Source organism: Heptranchias perlo, chromosome 15 (assembly GCF_035084215.1).
Source record: "Heptranchias perlo isolate sHepPer1 chromosome 15, sHepPer1.hap1, whole genome shotgun sequence".
NCBI classification, from domain to species: Eukaryota; Metazoa; Chordata; class Chondrichthyes; order Hexanchiformes; family Hexanchidae; genus Heptranchias; species Heptranchias perlo.
In genome coordinates this window covers 44,743,180-44,769,868 of record NC_090339.1, presented here as the reverse complement: position 1 = coordinate 44,769,868, position 26,689 = coordinate 44,743,180, and the positions used below count along the sequence as shown (strand labels likewise).

At 41.1% G+C, this 26,689-nt stretch overlaps 1 protein-coding gene across 1 annotated transcript in view; it reads right to left on the bottom strand.

The window, feature by feature from the left end:
• Positions 1 to 26,689, bottom strand: part of kdrl (kinase insert domain receptor like) — a 167,928-nt gene that overhangs the window by 132,542 nt on the left and 8,697 nt on the right. Inside the window, exon 2 of the mRNA XM_067997139.1 lies at positions 11,539 to 11,635. Coding sequence (XP_067853240.1) covers positions 11,539 to 11,635 — 97 coding nt within the window. The remainder of the gene's footprint in view (positions 1 to 11,538; positions 11,636 to 26,689) is intronic.

The following is a 26,689-nucleotide window of genomic DNA, read 5'->3' as shown; positions in this document are numbered from 1 at the left end:
GGCTGTCACGTGATCAAACCTCCAGGAATGCCTCCAACCAGAGTTGGCAACCCCAGCCCGACTTCAGGCATAGCTCCACGGAGGATCCACTGAATTCCGTGTGCATCCCAGCTAGCGGTGAGCTGCCCTTGATGAGTGCTGGCAGCCTGTCCAAAATATTTAGATGAGGCCTGACCATGAAGAGATCTCTTGCTGGAGTCACTGGGCAGCAGCACCCACTCCACCAACCGCCCAGCCAATGTGCGCTCCATTTGAAAATTGCCCCCTTGCCTCTAGACACAAAACAAGGAGCCCATTTGTCCTTTTTAATGGCCTTATCTACTTGTACCGTGACCTTTAATAACCTCTGTATCTGCACAAAGGTCTTCTTCCACTACTCCATTTAAAATCATGCCATTTAAGGTATATTTCTTTCCAAATTGGATTCATATTCTGCACGAGAAATGTACTGACACATCCTTTCTCAGCCTCGCAACAGAAAAAGGAAAGCGTAGAGTCAGGAAAAGAGCAAATGACAAATGAAGGAAAAATAGGATTTACAATTAATGTAGTCTCCCTTAAATAGAAATAATTGCAGTGTTTTTTGTAGAAAATCCAGGATCAGTGATTCTACTCAGAATAATTAGAGGCTTGGATGCTGGAAATATGGCATAACATCTCCACATAATCATTTTTTAGTGAGCAGAACTTTTCCTGAACTCAACTAAATTTATGTTTCATTTATCAACTTGGACTAGGGAAAATTAATCTTGAAAAGGAATAAAATACTTGGATATTAATGTAGCATTATAGATCTCATGGCACTATTTGAATAAGAGAGCAAGGCTCTGGCTAACATCCCTCCCTCAAACAATACCATCAAAAAATAAGTTATCCAATCATTCAGCGAACTGCTCTTTCTGGACATTATTGGTGTTAAATGGCTGCCACATAATAACAGTCATTGCACTTCAAAAGTAATAGGGGTAGAGTTTCCACTTTGGGCACAATCAGAAAATTGTGGTAGTTAGGTTACAGTTCAAGTTTTGGATAAAAATAATTTGCATAATCACAAACGTAAAATCTTTCATGAACCAACGTAATCGGGTAGCCTAATAGAATGCAATTGTTTATTTTTTTTCCATTAAAAAGTATTCATTGATGTATTTAAGAGTGGTAACCGGGTTCAGTTTTATTAATACAGCTGAAAAATGGGTTTATCACAAAAAATAAGCATTTTTAATAAGAGTGTCCAATCGTCCACCTGTGAGAAACCTGATTTACAATTACTGAAAATGACTTATTAAACTATAATGAACATCTACTACTTTCATTGGTGTACGCTAGTCAGTTTCTTAGTAGATTAAATATTTTTTTATATGAAAAAAACTTTACAAACGTGCCTAAGAAAATGAACGCAATTTGAAGAGCCTTCCCTAACCTGCGCAATCTCGCGAATTCGACCTGGGGGCTTGACTAGTTTTGTGGGCGGGGCCTGATCCAGGCGAATGGAATCTTAAACCAGCATAAAAGATCACGGAAAACACAAACGCAAGTGGTTTTGGGTGTTACTTACTTACATTTAAAATTCCCTGTTCTGTTTCGCTGATTCCGCCTGGATTGCTCTGATATTACTGGCATAAACTCTATCCCATTATATAAATGCAACTATATTATAATTTAATTAATTAACAATTAAATATAATCAGCAGAGTTGGGTAGAGTTCCAGAGGATCACAAAGGACCGGATGTGAAAATAAATCAAAAACAGAAACAATGAGGGATTGGAGATGGGCAGATGAGCACAGAATGTTTCACGGAGACTGCAGCTTTGCTTTTCTGCTCATCAAAGTATGGAAAGTAACTTCCCCCTGGAAGGCTGACAAGTGGAATTTTCCAACCAAAGGCTCACTAAGCAATTGGATATTGTACTCATTTTGACTAATAGCAGCTCTGCTGCATGGAGACTGTCACCTCAGCAAGGATTGTGCTATGCAAAGTGAGTTCTATGCCTTGGAGAATGGTGATATATAAAATGAAATATGAGGGCAGCCATTAAAAAAAAAATCAATAAAAATATTTTCTATATTGCAGTGAACTCCCTGATCTAAGTTGGACATCCCATTACATTCCATTTATGCTCTCACTCTATAATAATCTGTCTGGTTTTAGGATATGCCTATTTTAAACGTGCTCTCAGTATTTAAGAGATGAAAGATTTTTTTTAATGTAAGAAACACATTTCACAGATTATTCAGTCTCAAACTGTAACCTGTATTTGGAGGAAAGTATAAGCAAAACAGGTCAACAAGAGAGTTTTGTGGAATGATTTTAAAAGGCATCAGAAAATACTAAAATATAAAACAATGAACAATGAAAAACAATTTTAGATACAATGATTTTACAAGAGAAAAGGGCATAAGACTATTCTAAATTCATTGAGTTTTATAAGACAGGTTACAGTGTACACAAGAACATTATAATGCAGTAAAAAGAATATTCTCTGTCACATAACATTACATACAAAGCCCTCCATCCAGCATTGCATGTTAGCACAGACTCCCCAACCAGCTCAATAAACAGATACTGATTCCGAGATTATGCCATGCAATTGCAGTCTTTAAGCAATCTATTTTGTCAATTGGTGCAAAATTAGGGATTGTTTTGTGTTGTGGGCCCATGCCCACTAGAAACTGGACTGAGGCTGTCCATTAACAGCATTCTAGAAGGATAAGACAATAGACTAGGGGGAAACAAATATTCTCCTTTTACATAAACTGCCTTTGTTCTGTCACAAGACAATACCAGAGAGTTTAATTTGCAATAAAAACAATAAGGGTCAAGATTACCTCTGTGCACTATGTGCAGCAAAATTGTAAATGCAGACTTTGCAAACAGGGTTATGATTTTGTTATGCACAGCACACAAAAGAAAACTTTCCCCCTAGTCTATTGTCTTATCCTTCCAGAATGCTGTTAATGGACAGCCTAAGTCCAGTTCTAGTGGTTGATTCTTAATTGCCCTCTGAAATGGCCTAGCAAGCCACTCAGTTGTAAAACCTTGCTACGAAAAGTCATAATAAGAATAAAACCGGACGGACCACCCGGCATCGGACTTCTAGGCACCGGACACGACAACGGCAAAACACCAAGCCCAGTCAACCCTGCAAGGTCCTCCTTACTAACATCTGGGGACTTGTGCCAAAATTGGGAGAGCTGTCCCACAGACAAGTCAAGCAACAGCCTGACATAGCCATACTTACAGAATCATATCTTTCAGCCAACGTCCCAGACTCTTCCATCACCATCTCTGGGTATGTCCTGTCCCACCGGCAGGACAGACCCACCAGAGGTGGCGGTACAGTGATATACAGTCAGGAGGGAGTGGCCCTGGGAGTCCTCAACATTGACTCTGGACCCCATGAAACCTCATGGCATCAGGTCAAACATGGGCAAGGAAACCTCCTGCTGATTACCACCTACCGTCCTCCCGCAGCTGATGAATCAGTCCTCCTCCATGTTGAGAACCACTTGGAGGAAGCACTGAGGGTAGCAAGGGCACAGAATGTACTCTGGGTGGGGGACTTCAATGTCCATCACCAAAAGTGGCTCGGTAGCACCACTACTGACCGAGCTGGCCGAGTCCTGAAGGACATAGCTGCTAGACTGGGCCTGCGGCAGGTGGTGAGCGAACCAACACGAGGGAAAAACTTACTTGACCTCGTCCTCACCAATCTACCTGTCGCAAATGCATCTGTCCATGACAGTATTGGTAGGAGTGACCACCGCACAGTCCTCGTGGAGATGAAATCCCGTCTTCGCACTGAGGACACCATCCATCTTGTTGTGTGGCACTACCACCGTGCTAAATGGGATAGATTCAGAACAGATCTAGCAGCTCAAAACTGGGCATCCATGAGGCGCTGTGGGCCATCAGCAGCAGCAGAATTGTATTCCAGCACAATCTGTAACTTCATGGCCCGGCATATTCCTCACTCTACCATTACCAACAAGCCAGGGGATCAACCTTGGTTCAATGAGGAGTGTAGAAGAGCATGCCAGGAGCAGCACCAGGCGTACCTAAAAATGAGGTGCCAACCTGGTGAAGCTACAACTCAGGACTACGTGCATGCTAAACAGCGGAAGCAACATGCTATAGACAGAGCTAAGCGATTCCACAACCAACGGATCAGATCAAAGCTCTGCAGTCCTGCCACATCCAGTCGTGAATGGTGGTGGACAATTAAACAACTAACGGGAGGAGGAGGCTCTGCAAACATCCCCATCCTCAATGATGGCGGAGTCCAGCACGTGAGTGCAAAAGACAAGGCTGAAGCGTTTGCAACCATCTTCAGCCAGAAGTGCTGAGTGGATGATCCATCTCAGCCTCCTCCCGATATCCCCACCATCACGGAAGCCAGTCTTCGGCCAATTCGATTCACTCCACGTGATATCAAGAAGCGGCTGAGTGCACTGGATACAGCAAAGGCTATGGGCCCCGACAACATCCCAGCTGTAGTGCTGAAGCCTTGTGCTCCAGAACTAGCTGCGCCTCTAGCCAAGCTGTTCCAGTACAGCTACAACACTGGCATCTACCCGACAATGTGGAAAATTGCCCAGGTATGTCCTGTCCACAAAAAGCAAGTCAAATCCAATCCGGCCAATTACTGCCTCATCAGTCTCCTCTCAATCATCAGCAAAGTGATGGAAGGTGTCGTTGACAGTGCTATCAAGCGGCACTTACTCACCAATAACCTGCTCACCGATGCTCAGTTTGGGTTCCGCCAGGACCACTCGGCTCCAGACCTCATTACAGCGTTGGTCCAAACATGGACAAAAGAGCTGAATTCCAGAGGTGAGGTGAGAGTGACTGCCCTTGACATCAAGGCAGCATTTGACCGAGTGTGGCACCAAGGAGCCCCAGTAAAATTGAAGTCAATTGGAATCAGGGGGAAAACTCTCCAGTGGCTGGAGTCATACCTAGCACAAAGGAAGATGGTAGTGGTTGTTGGAGGCCAATCATCTCAGCCCCAGGACATTGCTGCAGGAGTTCCTCAGGGCAGTGTCCAAGGCCCAACCATCTTCAGCTGCTTCATCAATGACATTCCCTCCATCATAAGGTCAGAAATGGGGATGTTCGCTGATGACTGCACAGTGTTCAGTTCCATTCGCAACCCCTCAAATAATGAAGCAGTCCGAGCCCGCATGCAGCAAGACCTGGACAACATCCAGGCTTGGGCTCATAAGTGGCAAGTAACATTCTCGCCAGATAAGTGCCAGGCAATGACCATCTCCAACAAGATAGAGTCTAACCACCTCCCCTTGACATTCAACAGCATTACCATCGCCGAATCCCCCACCATCAACATCCTGGGGGTCACCATTGACCAGAAACTTAACTGGACCAGCCATATAAATACTGTGGCTACGAGAGCAGGTCAGAGGCTGAGTATTCTGCGGCGAGTGACGCACCTCCTGACTCCCCAAAGCCTTTCCACCATCGACAAGGCACAATTCAGGAGTGTGATGGAATACTCTCCACTTGCCTGGATGAGTGCAGCTCCAACAACACTCAAGAAGCTCGACACCATCCAAGATAAAGCAGCCCGCTTTATTGGCACCCCATCCACCACCCTAAACATTCACTCCCTTCACCACCGGCGCACTGTGGCTGCAGTGTGTACCATCCACAGGATGCACTGCAGCAACTCGCCAAGGCTTCTTCGACAGCACATCCCAAACCCGCGACCTCTACCACCTAGAAGGACAAGAGCAGCAGGCACATGGGAACAACACCACCTGCACGTTCCCCTCCAAGTCACACACCATCCCGACTTGGAAATATATCGCCGTTCCTTCATTGTCGCTGGGTCAAAATCCTGGAACTCCCTTCCTAACAGCACTGTGGGAGAACCGTCACCACACGGACTGCAGCGGTTCAAGAAGGCGGCTCACCACCACCTTCTCAAGGGCAATTAGGGATGGGCAATAAATGCCGGCCTCGCCAGCGACGCCCACATCCTGTGAAAGAATTTAAAAAAAGCAACACAAAACAATCCCTAATTTTGCACCAATTGACAAAATAGATTGCCTAAAGACCGCAACTGCACGGCATGATCTCAGAATCAGTATCTGTTTATTGGGCTGGATGGGGAGTCTCAATGCTAACACGCGGTGCTGGTGGAGGGCTTTGCATATAATGTTATGTGACAGGCATTTAACACCATAATTGCCAACCACCGTGCCATCTATCTGCATAACAGGTGCTGCAGCTAAATGTTGACCTTTTCATAGTGCATTTCCCACTGAGATAATATGACATGAGACTTTTCAATGCATCATGAAACTGAATGTGGAGACCCACTCAGCAATTTTAACATAATAGATTTTGCATATGTGTATTTGTATTTCGCCAAGTGATGCTCACTGCTGATCAAATTGGACTGATGAGCATAATGCAAAAAGGTAGGCTCGATCAGATGAGTAATGCTTAGAATCATAGAACTTTACAATACAGAAGGCAGCCAGCACATCAGAGCTGTGCCAGCTCTCTGAAAGAACTATCCGCTTACTCCCATTCACCTGCCCTTTCCCTATTCCCTTCAATTTTTTTCTTTTTCATTCTATACCGCATCAACTTCCTATGTAAAATATTTTTCCTGACTATTCCCTTAATTCTTTTAGCGATGATCTTAAATTTATACCTTTTAGTTACTGACTTACCAGCCAGTAGAAAGAGTTTCCTTATTTACCTCATCAAAATCCTTCATATTTTTAACACTATCAGATACCCTCTTTACCTACTCTGTTCGAATGAAAAGGAACTTAATTTCTCTAATCTCTCCTTATAACTAAAGCCTCTCATCCTTGGTATCATTGTTGGTGAATCTCTTTTGTATCCTTTCCATGGCCTTGACATCCTTCCAAAAGTAGGGAGTCCAAAACGGGACATATAGTTTTACTTGCAGCCAATGATTTATATCGATACAACATTACCTCTTCACTTTTGTACTGTATGCCCCTATTTATAAAACCTAGGATCCCATCTGCTTTTTGCCACTTCATCAACTTCTCCTCCTACTTTGCACAATGACACCTCTCAGAATAGAAAAAGCTGCATAAAGAAAAGTTAAATGTAAATTTAATGCATGTGAAGCTAATACAACAATGAAGCTGCTCCTGATATTTCAATATTATTGTTGTACTGTTTAACGATACTTCAGAATTACAATGAAAAAGCTGAAATCTTAAAAAAAACATAATGACCAACTCAGGGAGTATAGAATTCCATGGAGGTGCTGGTGCTCTATGGGTTATTGGTTGATCTCCTTCCTGTCAAATGATGTGAAGCACAATTCCCCAAACCCAACAGGGATCCTCGGAAATCTGATAATTCAGAAAAAATGAGCGCCGAAATTCTGGAGTCCATGCTCCACTGCCAGAATCTCAGTGGAACACAATTCCTGGCCACATGCAGCCATGGAGGCCAACTCCATTTCAAATCCCAGGGACCGGATCATTAGCACGTTAGGGACAGGCGTATTGCATCTGTAAAGTCACATCAGTAGCGCATGCATTGATCCGCTGGCAGGAAGGGGCAGTGGCATGCACACATTCCACTAAGAGCATCTGGCCATTGTCAGGCCAAAGAAAAAAGTGCCTCCAAAGGGATCTTCAGCTCTGATGGAAGCCATAACATTGGTACAGTAATGTAATCAATCCCCTCTGGGTTCGATTAACTTACTTCTGCCTTAACATAACAGGGAGCAGGATGGGAGAGATGAGATATCCTGAAAACAGGATATTTTCTAGGGTCTAGGGCCTTTTCCGGGGCCACAGTGGAACTCATGCCAAATCTCAGCTGACATGAGCTCTGCTGATGCCTTTTAAAGGCTTAAAGGGCAGAATTCCTAGGTAGCCAGGAACTCCCCTGACCTGCCCCATTGAAGTTGAGTGGGGTGGGCGGAAGATGCACTCATGTGCGTCCCCCCAAAATCATAAAATGGTTGGAGCTAAAAAATGGGGCCGAATTCAGGCTCAATCTAATTGCACCCCATTTTCCAGTGTTTTCACCAGAGATCCACTCCAGTTGCACGTTTGCCTGGAGAGGTATTTTGGGCCCAATGGGAACATTTTCTAATGATTCTGCCATTCCTATAAGATGATTTATTAATTAAAAAGTGTGGAATTTGTTCGCGTACAACGCATTCTCTGGGTTTGGATGATGTCCATATTATATCTCTCAGTTTTCCTATGAACCATTGACTTGCTGACCTCAAAGCAGCTTAACTAATTGTGCACAATTCCCATTTGAAGTATATTTTTTGCATTGACTGAAATGCTGATTCAAGTGTATGATTTAGCATGAATTGCAACCAAACACATTCTAGAAATAATATATTTTAGATTTCACTCAGGTGTAACTAACTTTAAAAACACAATGACATTTTTTTCTGCTAGAATTACATTTGCTTTTATTTCAGATGCAGCATAAAAACAATCATATAAATAAAATATAAAATAGTCACCTCTGTCATTTTTACCATATCATAAAATGAGTGAACTAGAAATGTTCTGATTAACAGTAGTGGGACACAGATAAATATTTGCCCTGTCAGTTTGAAAAGATACTGCAGGTTTAAAAATCAAGCCAGGTTACACATATGTAGGTAGTTAATCATCCTGTTTTCAGGATATCTCATCTCTCCCATCCTGCTCCCTGTTATGTTAAGGTCTTCCCACCCTGTCCCAGTCCTGTATACTGTTTATTTAACCCTATTCCTTCCCCTGGTTTTTAAAAAAAAGTTAGGTTCACATTGTGGCTTGGGTTGTTAAAAAGGTTAACTAAAAGTCATAGACCAGCCTCACAAACATTGAATTGACTTTCTTTTAACTCTTGTATGCTGCGTTTTTTTCCACTGAGACATGTCTTTGTGCAAAGTATTACTTATCTGACAGGATCTCCCTGAATAATGCACTGTTCAGTCCATTTTGATCAGTAGTGAGCATTGCTTGGCGTAAAACAAATATATTTGTCTTGCAAGCAATGAAAGAATGTTCAATGCTGGGCAACTCATCAATTAAATAGAACAGTTGCTGAGGGACTGATTTATTCACAATACATCCAACTGTGTCTGCTTAAAGATACTATTGCCTCAGAGAGTATAGTAGTGAATGACCAAGCTGATTTCAGGAATGTTTGTGGAATTTTGGCTTGTTCGCTTTGGAAAATAGGAAACTTTGAAATAACCTAACACATACTTATAAGCCTATAAAAAGTGGATTGATAAATTGATTCAGACAAATTGTTCCCCAAGATAACGGGTTCAAAAAACAGGAAACACAAGTTAAAAATGAGGAAATGAGTGCTCTTTAAAGTAAGGAATCAGCAGACGATGTGTGAGGGAAGTCCACGATAGAAGTGTCATACATGGATTCGATGAAGTGAGCTTGATGGGCCAAATGGCCTTCATAAAATAATGGCACATTATTACATTCTAAATTAGGATTAGATAGGGAAACCAAGTGGATCAGACTTGTAGAACAAGTTGAAGTGAACACAATAACTAGGTTCAAAACTAGATGGCGGGGGGGGGCGATTTTCAATTGCCGTTTCCCGCAATTTTCTGGTGGGCCTGCAAACGGGCGAGCAGCAAACCCGCGTGTTTCTGGCGGGAGGTTGCATACATCTGCAAATAGGGGTCCTACTCTTGTTGTAGGATCATGATTGCAACTTTTAGGTACAACTAGGCATTGAGCGACTTAGCTAGTGGTCCTCTCATAAAAGGGCCGAAGAATTTTTAAATTTTTGTTTTTGTGGGGCCAGAATGAGCAGAATTGATGTCCACATCTTGCCAGTGGTATTTAAATGAGGCCTGAGCAGGGAAATGGTTCAGGTCTCCCAACATTGGCTTTGAGTGGGGTGTGCGGTTGCTCTGCCGACTTCATGCTCGTTTCAGGCAGAAGTTGAAGATTCCCAAAACTGTTCTAGAGACAGAGGGACTAGGGGTATAGAAGGGTCTTGGAAGGTATTTAAGGTGGGGCTGAGATCGGCCAAAACGGGATTAATTTATGGGGCCCAGTTGTCTTTTCCTGTTCTTGTTTTTATGTGTATTATTTTGGACCACTTGGTAGCACTCGTCAAACCCAGAACCTTCAGATCCGTAGGTATCTCACTTAATTTGGACTGATATTCCTGCGCAGTGTTGGAGGTGCCTTCTAGGATTGCCACCTTCAGCTAAGTCCAAAATGGGCAGAGGACAGGGCATGGGATGGTATCAGAAGCGTAATTTCGGAGAATATTTAAAAAAAAAAATTCCTGGTTCCAACCTGTTTGCCAGCTCTTTGTTCCGATGCTGTAACATTTCTGGTTCCTTATCATTTCTTGGTATTTGTATTAATTTTAGTACAGTTTTGTATTAGTTCCTACATATATTTGGAGGCATTCCAACTATTCGAGTTATTATGTAAGGTATTTATTTGGATTCTTTCTCTCAAGATTTTTAGGGCTAGCTGCTCCTCTGTGGGTGGCACTGAGTATCATGTGAAGGTTTTAGTGGTTTTATATGTGCTGGAATAGTTCAAATTGGTCTGGTTTTGATATTTTATTGTAAAACCTGCTACAGTGGACAAAAAAAATGGCAAAATGGGCAAAAACCTTGAAAACTAATCATTTCCTGACTGGTGTACATTAAAAATAATTTAAAAAGCAGTTTGCTGGCAAAATAGTCCAATCAAAGAATGGGTGGGTGACAACCTTATTACTGATCTTTGGTTGAGCTATTAAACCAAAATGCCATCTGTCTGTGCTGATGTTTCAGATGGATGCTAAAGAACTTATGGCACTATTCAAAGAAGAATATGGAGATTTGTGTCCTGGCCAACATTCCTCCCTTAATCAATAGCACAAAAACACAGATTGCTGTTTGTGGGATGTTGCTGGTGCAGAATGGTTGTGTTGCTTACATGTCTACGGCACTTCAAAAATAATTAAATTGTGTGAAATACTTCAATACTTCTTATAACGTTTTGACGTGATAAGGTGCTACACAAATGTATTATGAAATGTTCAATAGGAGTGGATGGATGGATAAAAGACGTATCTTGTTCTTACATTAAGATGCTTGTATCATATGGTCAGACATAGAAAAATTAAATCCATGGGTTGAATGTGAATAGAGAGCAGTACTTATAACTAGTTGGCTTTATTTAATGTTGTCATATTGATTGAACCCACAGTAATGTATAACCATTTGCTTTGTGCTAGTTATGGTTAGAGAGGGAGTAATGCTTCAGCAGTAGTTGACCCAGTCACACTGTGTATGATATTTAGTCAGTTTTCAATCAGGCTGCATGATTAGATGGACCATTATGGTAAAACTAACAATCCTGTCACCTAACCTATTTTGATGTATTAGTTGATCTATATGGTAGAATCACCGATAGAATCTCTTAGATGCCAGTTAAAAAGGATGACACTCTGTAAAGAGAGAAAGCAGGTAAGAGAGAAGAGAAAAACAGAAAGAAGTATCTTATGGTAAAAAGGTAAATGTAACCTCACCTGCATGTGATTGTGAATGTTCCATTTACTTCAATGACCAGCTGCTTGTCAGAAATAGTCAGTTCTGGTGCAATCAGATTGACTCGAGGAGCTGAACCTGAACAAAGAAAAAGCATAGCATGCATTTAGTTACATACCATTCGCTGTGTGGTTCAAAAAAGGCCAACTTCACTGGAACGCTGATTATCAAGTCATGAGGATTTACTGTAAAGACACTGACAGTGACTGATAGCATCAACTTGAAAAGTGAATTTCATGCATTTCCTTGGTATGATAAGTTTACAGATTTTGTTGATACTTAATATCAGTCATCCATATAAAAAAGCAAAATAGAAGGTGCATGACTGATTCCTAATAGACCAAAACCTACATAAATTGGCAGTGCCAAAGTGCCATCAAGTGGATTAAACAATAAGAATTCTAAACAATTGTCTTTATGTCCAGAATGGAGGATCAACCTTGTAAAAGGCCTTTTCATCATCTCCCCTCTCTACTATCTCTGTGATGTTGCATGCCATCAAATATTCTTGAGCTGAATGAGTAAGCTGGGCTATGGGCTGCAGGCCACTATTGATGTCCTCCTATGAAATATCATCATCAATTGGCACACTTCAAATAGGGCTCACTGATCAGTTTTTGTTTCTTGCTGAAGAGGAAATGTCTCACCACATGATGCCCCATCTATCATGTGTCTGCACACAATGGAATTTATTAGACTAAATGGGGGAGAAATTGAACACACGACTGACCATTTTGCACCTGAGAAATATTCAGGTGGGCCTGTAAATGGATGATTTAGCCCATATGCATGAAACAGGATAAGGCTGTTTAAATATGCAAATGACACTCAAAAGCAAAATTCAGGTATTGATGGGTGGAGGGTACACTGTGCACATTCTAACCCAGTTGTACCAGGCTGAGTGGCCTAACTAGGGTCCTTAAAGGAACATTGGAGGCTGCTCAAAAAATTGTCCCAGGAAATGTTGAGTTTTTAAATCTTTGTAGGCCCAGGAGAAGCAGGAGTGTTCCTCCTGGACCCACAAATAAAAATCTGGCCTGCTGCAGGCCCATTCAAAGCCCCTCCCCAGGATCTCATCCCCCCTCCCAGGCCTAAATTCTATTTTGCTCTTCTATGGTCCCGATTTGTCATTATCTATGTAATTAATTTTTGTAACCATAAAATCCAGGTAAACTAATTGCTATATTCAAAAACAAGTCATCTTATGTAACAAGTAGCAGATGCAGACAGAGAAGACAAGTTTTCAAGTTTTGTTGAAAAATGTTGCCCAAGGCATTTTGTTTTTCTGCTTAGATGTCAAGAAACATGACTCCAGTTTCTCTCACACCCTGTTACTAGATTACCTATTTAGCAAATATTTCTGCCTGGTATTACTGCCAGTTTCTATCTTTGATACATAAGTACACGTTAATTAAGTGTACATGGGACATCAGACATGTATTTAATGCTTGTTTACCACTATCATTTTCTTTTCACGACCATAGGGTAAAAATTACAATTGGTGATATTGGCAAATGAATACTTATTAATTTCTAAGGCTGGACATTAGTTTTGGTGATATTGGCCGATGAACACTTAGCACTTTTGTATGACATTCCTCTGTCTGCTATTTCACTGATGGCCTTAATCCAATTATTTTATTTGTGTTACTGGGGGGAGTTTTAACCCCCCTACGACGGGTGAGAGTGTCAGTGTTGGGGGGTTAAATCAGTAAAAGTGTGAAACCCGCTGTGAACGTGCCTACTCCTGGATTTACCGCAGTGGGTTTGGGGGCATCCGAGTAACCTGCTCTGGAGAGGCGTGTTCGTCATTATAATATTTAAATGAAGCTCAGTTCCTCAGATTTTGGGAGCCATTTGAATTTAATGGCTGCGGGATGGGTTCCCAGGGATCGGGAAACCTAGCAGCTGAAGGGAGGTGGGAGCAGCCAGACCCAGCAAGTAAGTGCTTTTTAGAGCACTGCTTGTGGGCCAGGAGGAGCAAATCTCCTGCTGTGATCTCCCTCCCATTCCCCCCCACCCCAGGATCTGCTGCCCCCTGCGATCTCTCCCTTTCCGCGATCAGCCGACCCCCCCCTCCCCCTGGCAATCTTCAGACCCCCGCAATCTCTTCCCCCTGTCCCCCACGCTCCTCACTGCCACACTCCCAGTCCCCTCACCATGCCCCAATCAACTCCGATTGCCAGGGACTGTCTCGAGCGGTCCCCGTCTACGGTCTTCTACAGCAAGCTTTCTCACATGGCAGCCGGCCAGCCTTTAAATCTGGTCGGCTGCCGGGAGGGAAAGGGAGTAAAAAAAAAATCTAATGAGGTCCTGCCATCAAATTCGATAGGACCTCCACATTCCAGGATTTCCCAGCCACTAATAGGAGCCCCTGCTCCCTCCCCACCTCCCCGTAAATATCGGGGCCAATGTGTCCATTGAAATAGTGGGCAGAGGAATGTGCTACGTGTTCATCTGCCAATATCACCGTTACTAATGTCCAGCCTTAGATATAAACTTAAAGTGACCATCAATAAAAGAGGTTATTTTCTAAACTATGGGGATGAAAAGAACCCATGATATGGGATCAGAGATTATTTGATTAGACTCAGAACAATTTTGGGAGAAATGTTGGCCAGGACATCTGGAGCACTCCCTGCTCTTTGAATAGTGCCAATGGACCTTTTAATATCCATTTGAGCCATCAGAAGAGGCAGACAGAACTTTGGTTTAACATCTCATTTAACGAATGGCACCTCTTGTAATGCAACACTCCTCAGTACTGCGATGTAATGTCTGTTAAGATTTTTTAAAAATTCGTTCATGGGATGTGGGCGTCGCTGGCAAGGCCAACATTTATTGCCCATCCCTAATTGCCCTTGAGAAGGTGGTGATGAGCCGCTTTCTTGAACCGCTGCAGTCCATGTGGTGAAGGTTCTCCCACAGTGCTGTTAGGAAGGGAGTTCCAGGATTTTGATCCAGCGACGATGAAGGAACGGCGATATATTTCCAAGTCGGGATGGTGTGTGACTTGGAGGGGAACGTGCAGGTAACGTTGTTCCCATGTGCCTGCTGCCCTTGTCCTTCAAGGTGGTACAGATCGTGAGTTTGGGAGGTGCTGTCGAAGAAGTCTTGGCGAGTTACTGCAGTGCATCCTGTGGATGGTACACACTGAAGTCACGGTGTGCTGGTGGTGAAGGGAGTGAATGTTTAGGGTGGTGGATGGGGTGCCAATCAAGCGGGCTGCTTTGTCCTGGATGGTATATTATGTACTTAGGTCCTGGCTTGGGACCTGAACTCCAATCTTCTGAATCAGAGTTGAGAGTGCTACCAACTGAGTTGATCATCATTATTGAATTTTCAAGCAGTTGAATACAGGACAAAAAAAGTTCTGTCTTAAACTTGTCATTTTACCATTTTAATCAATCACTTTGTTGACATTTTCTTTTAGCTGAAGAATAGTTGCTAACTTGCATCTCTTCGCCAAGGACAGGAAGGCAGTATCTATATATTATAAATTTTGCAAAGGGCACACACTTCTTGTTCACAAACCTTGCTTCCTATTGTCACCATTTCGCATTACACCTTTGTGCCAACATTTACCATTATAAATTACTATGTCAAATGTCTCAATGTAGATAACGGTCCTGGCACTGGATGTCTCTGTGGAGTGAGTTTGTGAAGTCTCTCTCTAAACTCCGTTGCCATCTTGTATTTAAAAAAAACTTATAATCACAAACCGACCATGGGTAATGTTATCAGCAATTTACTATACAAGTTCAAAAAATTGTGCATTGTGCTCGGATAAAATCAGCTCTTGGTGGCTCTTCCAAGGTGGTGCAGTATCTGCATCTTACTTTCAAGAGATGAAGGAAAATCAGGCAGCTGGATGCAAAAGTAACCAGCCCAGTCTGTTTTCCTGCACACCCTTTCTAGATGAGCCATATGTAACTCTGTGGCATCTACAATGGTGAGAGGGAAGTTGAGGTGAAAATTCTTTCGGGACATGTCTTGACGTTAAACCTTCCACTTGCGCCAGTGACGGGCCAAATATATTGGCACAAAGCAAAATTGCAAAATCAATGGAAAAATTTTGTTTATCATGCCTTTTGGAAGGTTTTTAAAAATGAATAGTAGCTTTCAAATTGAATTATACAGAAACTACACACCTAGAAATTAAACACCTAGGAGGCCTGGAATGTATAAGAGGATACATTAAGATCTTACTTTTGACAAGCCTGAACTTCAGGCCACAGAGCACAAAAAAAAGTATCCTGTCCCTTTAATTATTTTGTAGCATGCTTGAACAAAAATGACACATATTATATAAGATTGCAGTAACTCCATCTCTTACTCTTGTATCCTTTCTGTGTCCTTTCATTACTGTTTGAAGTGCTTGGAATGCACTTTAACCAACAGCATTTCAAATGAATGTCAAGCTTTGATGAAACAAACCCTATGTAGATAAGAGTGTAACCTATAATCATGGCCTTAGCTCTTAAACGCCTCTCAAGTGGGAGGGAGGAGAATCTAACCTTTCAAAGCTGAAGCAGAAAAATGTTTTCTTTGCACCAATTGTGAATGCAAATTTTATTCATTAAAAATCATGCAAAACCTTAAACTACAAAGTGGCAGAGACTGGACTTGAATTGCTAAAATTATTTTTGTATGGTTTTAGCCATCACAAATCTTTGGCAATCAATTTAAAATTATCACCAAGGTAGTGAGGAGAGAAGGGAGGAGAAATGGCTTTACACAGAGGGTTATTGGATCACGCTTAGCAACAGGTTGAAGCAGAGGCTATTGGATCTTTTAAAGGGAAAATTAGATAAATATTTGAAGCCGAGGATGATACAAGATCAGGGAGAGGAAGCAGGGTAATGGGATTAGTTTTGGATAGGTCTAGCAAAGAGATGGGCCAAATGGCCTTCTCCAGCTGTAAACTTCTTTGATTCAAAGCAAATAATATTCTACTGTTTATGCCAGATACTAGGCCCATTTTACTGAAGTGCTTCTATTATTACAGCCTTTTAAAACTCTACAAAAGGATTATGGTTCCAAATGGACAAATATCAAACTCAGAGCGTACGCACACTTACTCAATGAATGGTGTTAAACTAATCGGGGGGTGTGGGGTGGGGAGGCTGAAAAGATCTAGGAATGATAATTTAAAATAGCACGTTCAGTCACTGTGGAGCAGCAATCAACAAAGCTAACAGAGAACCTTGCTATATTGCCAAATCATTAGAGTACAAGTCTAAGGCCATGATTCTGAAACTGTTCAGAACTTTTGCCTGGCCACACCTTGAATACTGAGTTTAGTTAATTGAATCATAGAATGATACAGCACAGAAGGAGGCCATTTGACCCATTGTGCCTGTGTCGGCTTTTTGAACGAGCTATCCAATTAGTCCCACTCCCCTGCTCTTTCCCTGCAGCCCTGCAATTTTTTTCCCTTTCAAGTATTTATCCAATTCAGTTCTTGTCCTATCAGTTCTGGTCATGGAGACACAAGGAAAACTTCCGTGGCCTGGAGATGGTGCAGGGCAGGGCTGCAAGGCTGACTGAGTTATGAGACCAAAATAGCAAAATCTAAGATGGCTCAGCCTTAAAAGGAGGTGAATTAGAGATATGCACAATATACAAAATGAGATAGAAAAGGTAAATTCAGGACTGCAAGATAAAGGGACGTTGGTACAAAGTGGTTAAAGGTAAGTAGGACCATAGAGGCGAAGATTCTGGAATCAATTAAGAAGGAGTTAGATGTTGTGATGATGACAACAATAGGTTTCAATGGAAGCTGGATGGGCTGAATGACCTCCCTCATCTGCATTTACCTTTATGATTTTTTAAAAAAAGAGACTGGATCCCTGGTACTTTTCTGCTGTCTAAAATGGCTACTTGGAGAGTGTACAAGGGACCACATTACAACCTCAGATTACACTGTATGCTGCAGAAATCATACACTATAGTGTAATGTGAAGCTTTTACAGTAAGTTAGCACTAACACCTATAGAACTCTGCCCTTGTATTTAATGCTGTACATAATCTTCTATGTGAGCACGATATAAGCATCCCTAAACCAAGTAATCGTGTAGAAATTGTTCCTATGCCATTATTTGTCATATCCTGTCACAGCTGAATACAATATGGGGGCAAAATTAATCTTTTAATGAAAAATGGGACATTGTTTTCATTCTCTATTAGCAACAATTCGCTAATTAAGTTGCCTCTCAAAAATCTCTAATTTAAAAGTGCTTTTGGAATTTTGTTAGCTGATTAATTATGAAGAAAATCAAACATTTTCCTCTAGTTTTCCATCATAAGAAGATAAATAACTTATGCATCCAACCCTGGTTAAAACATATTGAATAAAAATACAATATTGGGAGTAACCAAATGAATCATTGGGAGTGACCAAATAATTTCATCTTCCTTTAATTTCTATGGCAACAGTAACATCTATTTTTAAGATTTTTAATGGGGAAGTGCTATATTCTGGATGGATAATTGTTGTGTTCCAACCAACTTGTGCATTACAGTTAGTGGATAATAGTTCTGATGCTCTGTATGCTAGGCTCATTGCTTTAGATATTAAAAGCTATTGTGTCATGTGATAACTGAATAATATTGTATTCAATCTGAATATACAACCCTGTCACATCCACTAAACAGTACTAAAACAGAATACCAGGTCATTCATCTCATTGCTGTTTGTGGGATGTCCAGGAAGGGAAGTTGGGTGGTCAGCATCTTAGTGGGTTTGGGGTCAAGGAAGAAGGAGGTGGGTCTTATGAACAAGATAAGCTTGAAGAGAGCATGAGGAGGAGATAGGAGAGAAACTGAAGAATGATGTGGGTTCAGAGCTAGGGCAGGGGAGAGGTTTGGCTTGGTGGGAAAAGGAAAGAGGGGAAAGCAGCATTTAGATGCAGAGTAAAGCTTCCACTGCTCTGTTGCAACAACATGCCTCAGCCCTAACTTCAGATCGGTACCATGTTAAACCAATGTGACATTTGTCTGTTTTCCATAACATCCATTCTGTGATCTGAGTGAGATTGCCAATTTGGAAAGAAGAAAGAACTTGCATTTATATAGTGTCATTCATGTCCAGAGAATGTCCCAAAACAATTAGTAACCATTGAATTATTTTGAAGTGTAGTCCCTGTAGGAAAATGTAGCATTCAATTTGCATGCAGCAAGATCCCACAAATAACAATGAGATAAATGACCTGTTAAACTCTTTTTGGTGGTATTGGTTGAGAGATTAATGTTGGCCAGGACACCAGGAGAACTTCCTTACTCTTTAAATAGAGCCATGGGATCTTTTATATCCACCTGAACAGGCAGACAGGACTTCAGTTTAATATCCAAAAGACAGCACCTCCAACAATACAGAACTCCTTCAGTACAGCACTGGAGTGTCCACTCAGATTTTGTGCTTAAGTGCTAGAAATGGCCCTTCAACCCACAACTTCTGGCTCAGAAACAAGAGGATGACCACTGAGCCAAGCTGAATATTGGCAATTACTCAGAATTAAGAACAGTTTTCTGACATGCCTACTGGGAATTGGGATAAGACTGCCCAAACTTATTTCTGCCCATACTCATTTCCATTGAATCCTTTTAATCAACAGAAAGGAGAAAATGTCATTCCATCGTTCTGGGCTAGGCTTTAGGTCCTGTTCCAGGGTGAAGGACAGTGTTTAACTCACTGCACCCCCTAGTCCACTATTCTACTTTTAAAAGTTATTGATGCAAGACATTATCGTTATCTTGCTCTTCATGTTTCACATCAACATAAGATTTTTTTTGGTGTGGCAAAATTTAGGTCTGAGCATCCATGTTTGTCTAAACTAATAGCCCCAGGAGCACTTGCACTGTTTACTGGGCAAAGAAATTGGCCACTTTTGATTCAATCTTCTTATAAACATAGGAGAACCTCCCAAAAAAAATTAAACCACAGATCACTTCCTTTTTGTACTAAAACAAATGTAAAGGAAATCAGTTTTTATTAATTAGATACCTGGAGAATTTGTAAAAGGTGCTGGGAAATGATTACCAGGCTCCTTTAATTAGGGAAAATGATTTGATATTGCTCAGATCTGCTTAAAACCAACATATTTTACTATCTACAGAACTTTTTATGAAAATACAGGCAGAAAATGTAGAAATTTACTTCCTAAGGTTTGGGATGTGCTGGAAAAAAAAACTTGTTTGATCAATAGAAAACTGATTACAAATAGTCAAAACTGTGCAGAGGTCTATTAGATTTTGTATTCTACTGAAGGCTCCCTTTTAGTTATGAATGGGATTAACAAATTATGTCAATGGAGATTTTAATATCTCAGATATTAAAGATATGAAGTGTGCAGGTTGTTGTATTACTTTCAAGAGGGAAAGGAAGGGGCATCTCTTGTGACCTGACGCACTTTGGAAGTCAGCCTTTGGGAGGTTCGAGAGAGAGAAATATGCACCAAAAACATCCTCGGTTGTGAGGGGGGGGGGGTTCTTCTGATCGATCGCCATAACTTCAGCAGAAACCCCATAGAAATGGGTTTCCTTTGATCTTCTGATGGAAGTTATGGCAGTTGATTGGGAGAACCCTGGAGGAAATTCCGGACGGTTACATCAGCAACAAGCTATTCCTTCTATGCTGGCACACAGCTTGATTTCCTGGAAATTTCCCACACCTGAGTCAGGTTTTAATCAGTGGAACAGATTGCATAAAAACACCAATTGTAGAATCATTCATTCTAAAAGAATCACAGAATAGCGAAGGCACTTCACCCATTTGCTCACAGAATAGGCCTTCAAAGACTGCTATCACTAAAGACCCCCTTTATCATCATTTCTAATACCACCGCACACCAAGAGTCCATGTTGGAGGGACCTCCAGCTGTGGCAACATGTTTTATTTATTTTTTGGCAGCTCAGTTCCTTCCATATGCAGCCTTCAGTGAAAACAATATGCTTTCTATTTAAATTTCTCCCCTAATTTATATATGTTATGAAAGGGAAATGGTCAAGTGAAATAGCACACAATACTTTTAGCCTTGAAGAGGCTAGACTAGTTATAAAAAAACATTTCCCCTTTGCGGGGTCACCATGGCACACAAACTAGGTGCAAGATTCCTGCTTTCTAACTCCTGAGAAAGGAAAGCTGGAAATCATCCAGCTTTACATTACAATTAGATGGCAGTGGTACGAAGCATCTCCTTTGTTTAAAAAAGATTTCAATGAACTTACATACATTACTGGGAAAGCATATTGTCCCAACACGGTCTGGGTGTGCGGTGGTATTAGAAATAATGATAAAGGGGGTCTTTAGTAGTAGCAGTCTTTTGGTGCATTTACAGACTATACGGTACTTGAAGATGTAAACGGTGAGGGTCTTGCATTTAGTTCTAAGTATGAAGGGTTGACAGGTCAGAGTCTTCCCTTCATAAAAGATGTTTAAGTTGAGCAGGTGTGTTGGATCTGGGCATCCCCATTGTGTAAGCCTTTAGAGGACAAAGATTAATTTGAATAATATACATGCTGCAATCACCTTAAATGGAGGAAAACAGGTGTAGACTATGATTGAAATGATGGTAAAGAGTTATGCAAATCCCAGCTGCATGCAAGTTGTCCCAATGTTCCAACTCCTTTAGAGACACCTGCCTCCCTACTTGAAATTTTGGTTATCCAACTCAACCCACTATGTGTAACCGAGTTCTTATGAGATGAGTAATAGCAGTGGCTCTGTTTTTCTGCAAAATACTGTATTCACAAAACTGTCAAGAATTTCTTCCTTGTAATTAAGATGTGTTTCTTTTGACGAGTCTTTTTTGTTAAATTGTTAAAGATTGTCAAGTTGATTTAGTTAGGAACAACTAATGATTATTGCAGCTCATCTCACGTCACAATTATGTTATATTAATATACTCAGAATACCTGACCCTCAGGGTAAGGCAGATGTAAAGAACAGGAATGAGTGGTTAATTAATGCTTCTTTTTAAATTCAGTCAGTGAAATTCACCACTAAGCTAGCTGTTGCAGCAACAATGTAGTTGATGGCTGTTTGGAAACACAATCAGCTGTTATCAACAAGTGTTGTAATGTGTTCTCTTAGTTGGCTGGTGGTAAAAATCAGTGCCAGGTGTAGTACCAAGCCATATAGACTAGACAGGCTTGAATCTTGGTTTGCAGTGAGTTAGCTGAGACAACAGCTAGGGCACTACCATTTACATCAGTACCTCTTGGCTATGAAAAAGAAAATCAACCAGGATATTCTCCAAGTGACCCCTGCTGAAAAGTGCATATGTGTAGGTGTCAGATGAGAATAGGAGACTTTAGCTGGAATGGCCTCCATTATTGCTCAGAGATAAAGAATAGTTACTTGGCTTAGTCAATTCATGCTGGGGTACATTTCCATAGGTGCCAACAACCCTTTGATACTTCATGCCACTTTTTTTTATGTGAAAACTTCATTCATGAAGGATATATCAGTCAAGTCCAAAACATCCTTTACTTGATGTGCACACATAAGCATTTTCTCCAGAGGTCATTAGGTAATAATCAGTAACAGGAAGCTCATTCTCCCTTCCCTAGCACTGAGGACAATTGATTGAGATCAGTTAACTCAACATCTAGGATTGCAACGGGATCTTGATAAATTGGGTCAGTGGGCCGATGAATGGCAGATGGAGTTTAATTTAGATAAATGTGAGGTGATGCATTTTGGGAGATCGAATCGGGCCAGGACCTACTCCGTTAATGGTAGGGCGTTGGGGAGAGTTATAGAACAAAGAGATCTAGGAGTACAGGTTCATAGCTCCTTGAAAGTGGAGTCACAGGTGGATAGGGTGGTGAAGAAGGCATTCGGCATGCTTGGTTTCATTGGTCAGAACATTGAATGCAGGAGTTGGGATGTCTTGTTGAAGTTGTACAGGGCATTGGTGAGGCCACACTTGGAGTACTGTGTACAGTTCTGGTCACCCTATTATAGAAAGGATATTATTAAACTAGAAAGAGTGCAGAAAAGATTTACTAGGATGCTACCGGGACTGGATGGTTTGACTTATAGGGAGAGGTTAGACAGACTGGGACTTTTTTCCCTGGAGAGTAGGAGGTTAATGGGTGATCTTATAGAAGTCTATAAAATAATGAGGGGCATAGATAAGGTAGATAGTCAAAATCTTTTCCCAAAGGTAGGGGAGTCTATAACGAGGGGGCATAGATTTAAGGTGAGAGGGGAGAGATACAAAAGGGTCCAGAGGGGCAATTTTTTCACTCAAAGGGGGGTGAGTGTCTGGAACGAGCTGCCAGAGGCAGTAGTAGAGGCGGGTACAATTTTGTCTTTTAAAAAGCATTTGGACAGTTACATGGGTAAGATGGGTATAGAGGGATATGGGCCAAGTGCAGGAAATTGGGACTAGCTTAGTGGTATAAACTGGGCGACATGGACATGTTGGGCTAAAGGGCCTGTTTCCATGTTGTAACTTCTATGATTCTATGATTCTATGAACATCGACAGAGGATTAGAACCTGGGACTGGATAACCAGTTAGTCACCACACTGGTCTCCAATAGGGATATCATTTATACCATCAACACATTGAGAAATGTCAGCATTTTCATGGTGTTTTTGATTCAATTTTAAAAATTTGTTTTATAAATTATTTCATGTTAGGGTGATTATTTGCTTCAGAGAGGGGGACACACCAAAAGTAAACTGCATAGTGCACGCTCCGAATAATTCAATCCTAAAATGGCAGTCAGGATTCTATGTACATCATAGTACCCCAATTTACATATTAAAAGGAGTCTACTGCCTGAAAAAGCAGGGTGGTTGTTGGTGTTAATAGGCTGGTAAGTCTACCGAACCTGTTAATACCAATTCAGGAAGTTAAAAATGACCACCCTATTCCTCTTGTCTGAAAGTGCAGCAGTCTCTCAGTACTGCACTGACATGTCATCCGAGATTATGTGCTCAAGTTCTGGTGTGGCATTTGAACCTACAACCTTCTGATTCAGAGATAAGAATGCTATCACAGACAAGCTGCACAGCTAATCACTCCCTGCCAATGCTAACCTCCTTAAGCACTGTAACCAGCCTTGCTCTCTGCCACAACCAAAGAAACCCTGAACCAGCCTTGAGGTCAGGTGTCAGGGCTTGAGGTTCAGTCACAGTGGGGGACTCTGGTAGTAGTAGGCAGATCTGCTTCAAGGAGATAGGCTCTCCCCTCCACACAGTGCCAAAAGCCTTGTTCCTAACCATTTATCGGAAGAAGCTTCAAGTAGTTAAGCATTTTTAGTACTTTTAAAATCAGTAAGGAAGGAACACAGCCTGGTACTCCATGAGAGTGGCCGCTAGACTCTAGGCAGGGTTGTGATGGTGGGGGTGGGGAAGTACGATCATGGGGTGGCTTAGAGATGACCGCAATGGAGCTCAAGGTTGGGTTGGAGACACGGTGGAGGGAAGGAGGTAATTGGTCAATGAGGGGAAGGCAGCAACCACAAGAGCATAGCAGGGAGGAGGCAGGTAGCATTAGGTCTGTAGCCCATTTTTAGTATTTCCAAGATGGATGCCAGAGTGAAGAACAGTACCACCTGTCTTGGAAATGCAGTTGGGAGGTCTTAAAATTAAAGAAACCAACAGTGCCACCTACCTCGGAGGACTTGGTTAGGTAAACTGAATCAGTAAGTTTTAGAATGACAGAAACAGCATGATGGGAAAAGTATACAGATAGTCGTATGACAGAAAAGTGTTACAGAAATTAAGTGTTACTTGACAAGAAGTGTGCACGCACAAGACTTCTAATGTATTAGCAACTGGAGCGAGTGGTTTTTAATTTTATATCACCATCCTTGACCTATGGTATTCCACCAGAACCACAGGTGACTTCTAAATCCATAGCACTATAAATCACTAGGTCAAGCCTAGTATAATAGTCATATTCTTATGCCACTTTAGGAGTTTACACTGTTTAACAGAACCATATGAAAATGCACCTTTGATCAAAACATAATATAAGTTTCCAACTTCTTCCATGTTTGTCACCTTTAGTTCTATAGGGTAGACATTTTTTTTCCAAGTCTAAAACTAGATAGTAGGCAGAAAGGGAGAGGACAGGAGGTGGGATTATAACTACAGTTCTGATGTTTGTGATGCTGCTAATGAAAATTCATTAAACATAGTGACTTATGTTTTAAAGAGAAACAGACTTTACAGTTGAAGTAATGTTGTGCAAAGTTAGTAATAAATGTGTTAATGAGCTTCCACTGCTTGCTATAGAAAGAAAGCACTTATATAGTACTTTAATACAACCTCAGGCTGTCCCAAAGTACTTCACAGCCAATGAATTACTGCTGAAATGTAGTCACTGCAATGTAAGCAAATGCAGCAGTCAATTTGCACCTAGTAAGGTCTCAGAAACAGAAAATGAAATGAACAATCAATCAGTGAATTTGTTTTTGGTGCTGTTGGTTGAGGTAGAAATCTTGGCTAGAACATTGGGAGAACTCCTTGCTCCACTTCAAATAGAACTGCAAGAGTTTTTTTTTCATATATATACGTCCACCCAAACAGACAGGCAGGGCTTTGGTTCAATGTCTCAGTCGAAAGCCGACAACTCCAGAGATGTGCTAAAGGGTCAGTCTGGATTATGTGCTTAAGTCATGGAGTGGAGTGGAGCTTGAACTCAACTTTCTGACTCAGATATGCGAGTGCCACCAACTGAGCCAAGTTGACACTTGCATTCAAAATAAATGAGTTGACGTCTTTGTTAAAACAGCGGGCTAAGGGAACTGCACACAAATGCATTAACATGTTTGTTACTAATGTCACATAGCTCAATTTCAACTCCTTTGAGTGTATAGTTTACATTTTAGAGAAATTTCTAGACAGTCAACCCAAAAACTGGACTTTCTGGTTCAAACCAGGAAGGTGAGAATACTACTCTAGTCCCGTCCCATAAGCAAGCTTGGGTTCTTCGATGTAATGCAGTGTTATTCATTTTAGTTCCTACAATTCACCTTTTAACTTGAAGCAGAATAAAAAAAATACCACCTCATTATTTGTGCTAACATCACTTGGGACAAATATTTTTTTCATTTTCAATGAATTTCACCAGGAACTATGTCATATTTAAATAAACTCTGAATTGAAGGTTGAGTAAATTGGAGACAAAACTATTACAAATCTTATAAAACGTTGAGCTCTGACCCGGTAATCTATTCAACACTTAAGGAGGAAATCCTTTGTCACGGCCTGAGAGCAGTAGGAATAATTTGCGGAATTCCCTTATCTATAGTGCAGACTGGCCACAGACTATTTCCTGTCTCTGCAGCTTATTCATTTCATGCCACAGCAACTAGTCTCAATTCTGATTTGAAATGATATTACAACACCACAATGAAGGACAAAGGACTTTATTCCTGAACTATGCTTTAAATGCAAAACTTAAAACTATTTTCTTTTTCATCTCACTCATTTATTAGCTAACCCTTCACATTTTAATTTATGAATTCAATTTTAACTGTGTGCATTTTAGTGATTTTTTCAATGTAGCCAGCTTATATCACAGAATATACAGTGAACTCAGTCAAGCTCCAAAACACCACCAGTCAAATAAAGATGACCTTCCAAAATGGCTAATTATAATAATTTGTAAACATTTTAACCAGAGTAGTTAGAATGTGGAATACGCTACCACAAGGAGTAGCTGAGGTGACTAGCATAGATGCATTTAAGGGGAAGCTAGATAAACACACGAGGGAGAAAGGAATAGAAGGCTATGCTGATAGAGTTAGATGAAGAGGGGTGGGAGACGGCTTGTGTGAAGCATAAACACCAGCATTGACCAGCTGGGCCGAATGGCCTGCTTCTGTGCTGTACATTCTATGTAGTACAAAATATAAACATTTGGAAAGAAAACACTCACACTATTTGTCTTAAGTAGCAATATGTTGTCACTTTGGGGAATTGTGTGAATGGTGCATTCACCAGTTTTGATCCGAGGGCTTTTTAAATTAATTGATCAGTTCTTCCTTTATATTATAATCCTTTCCATTGCCAGTCAAGCTTCATCTCTGAACTACGGCAGAGATGCAAAATCTCCCAGTTTGCTCGGAAATAAAAAAAAAATTGAAAATGGAAGCAAAAATGTCAA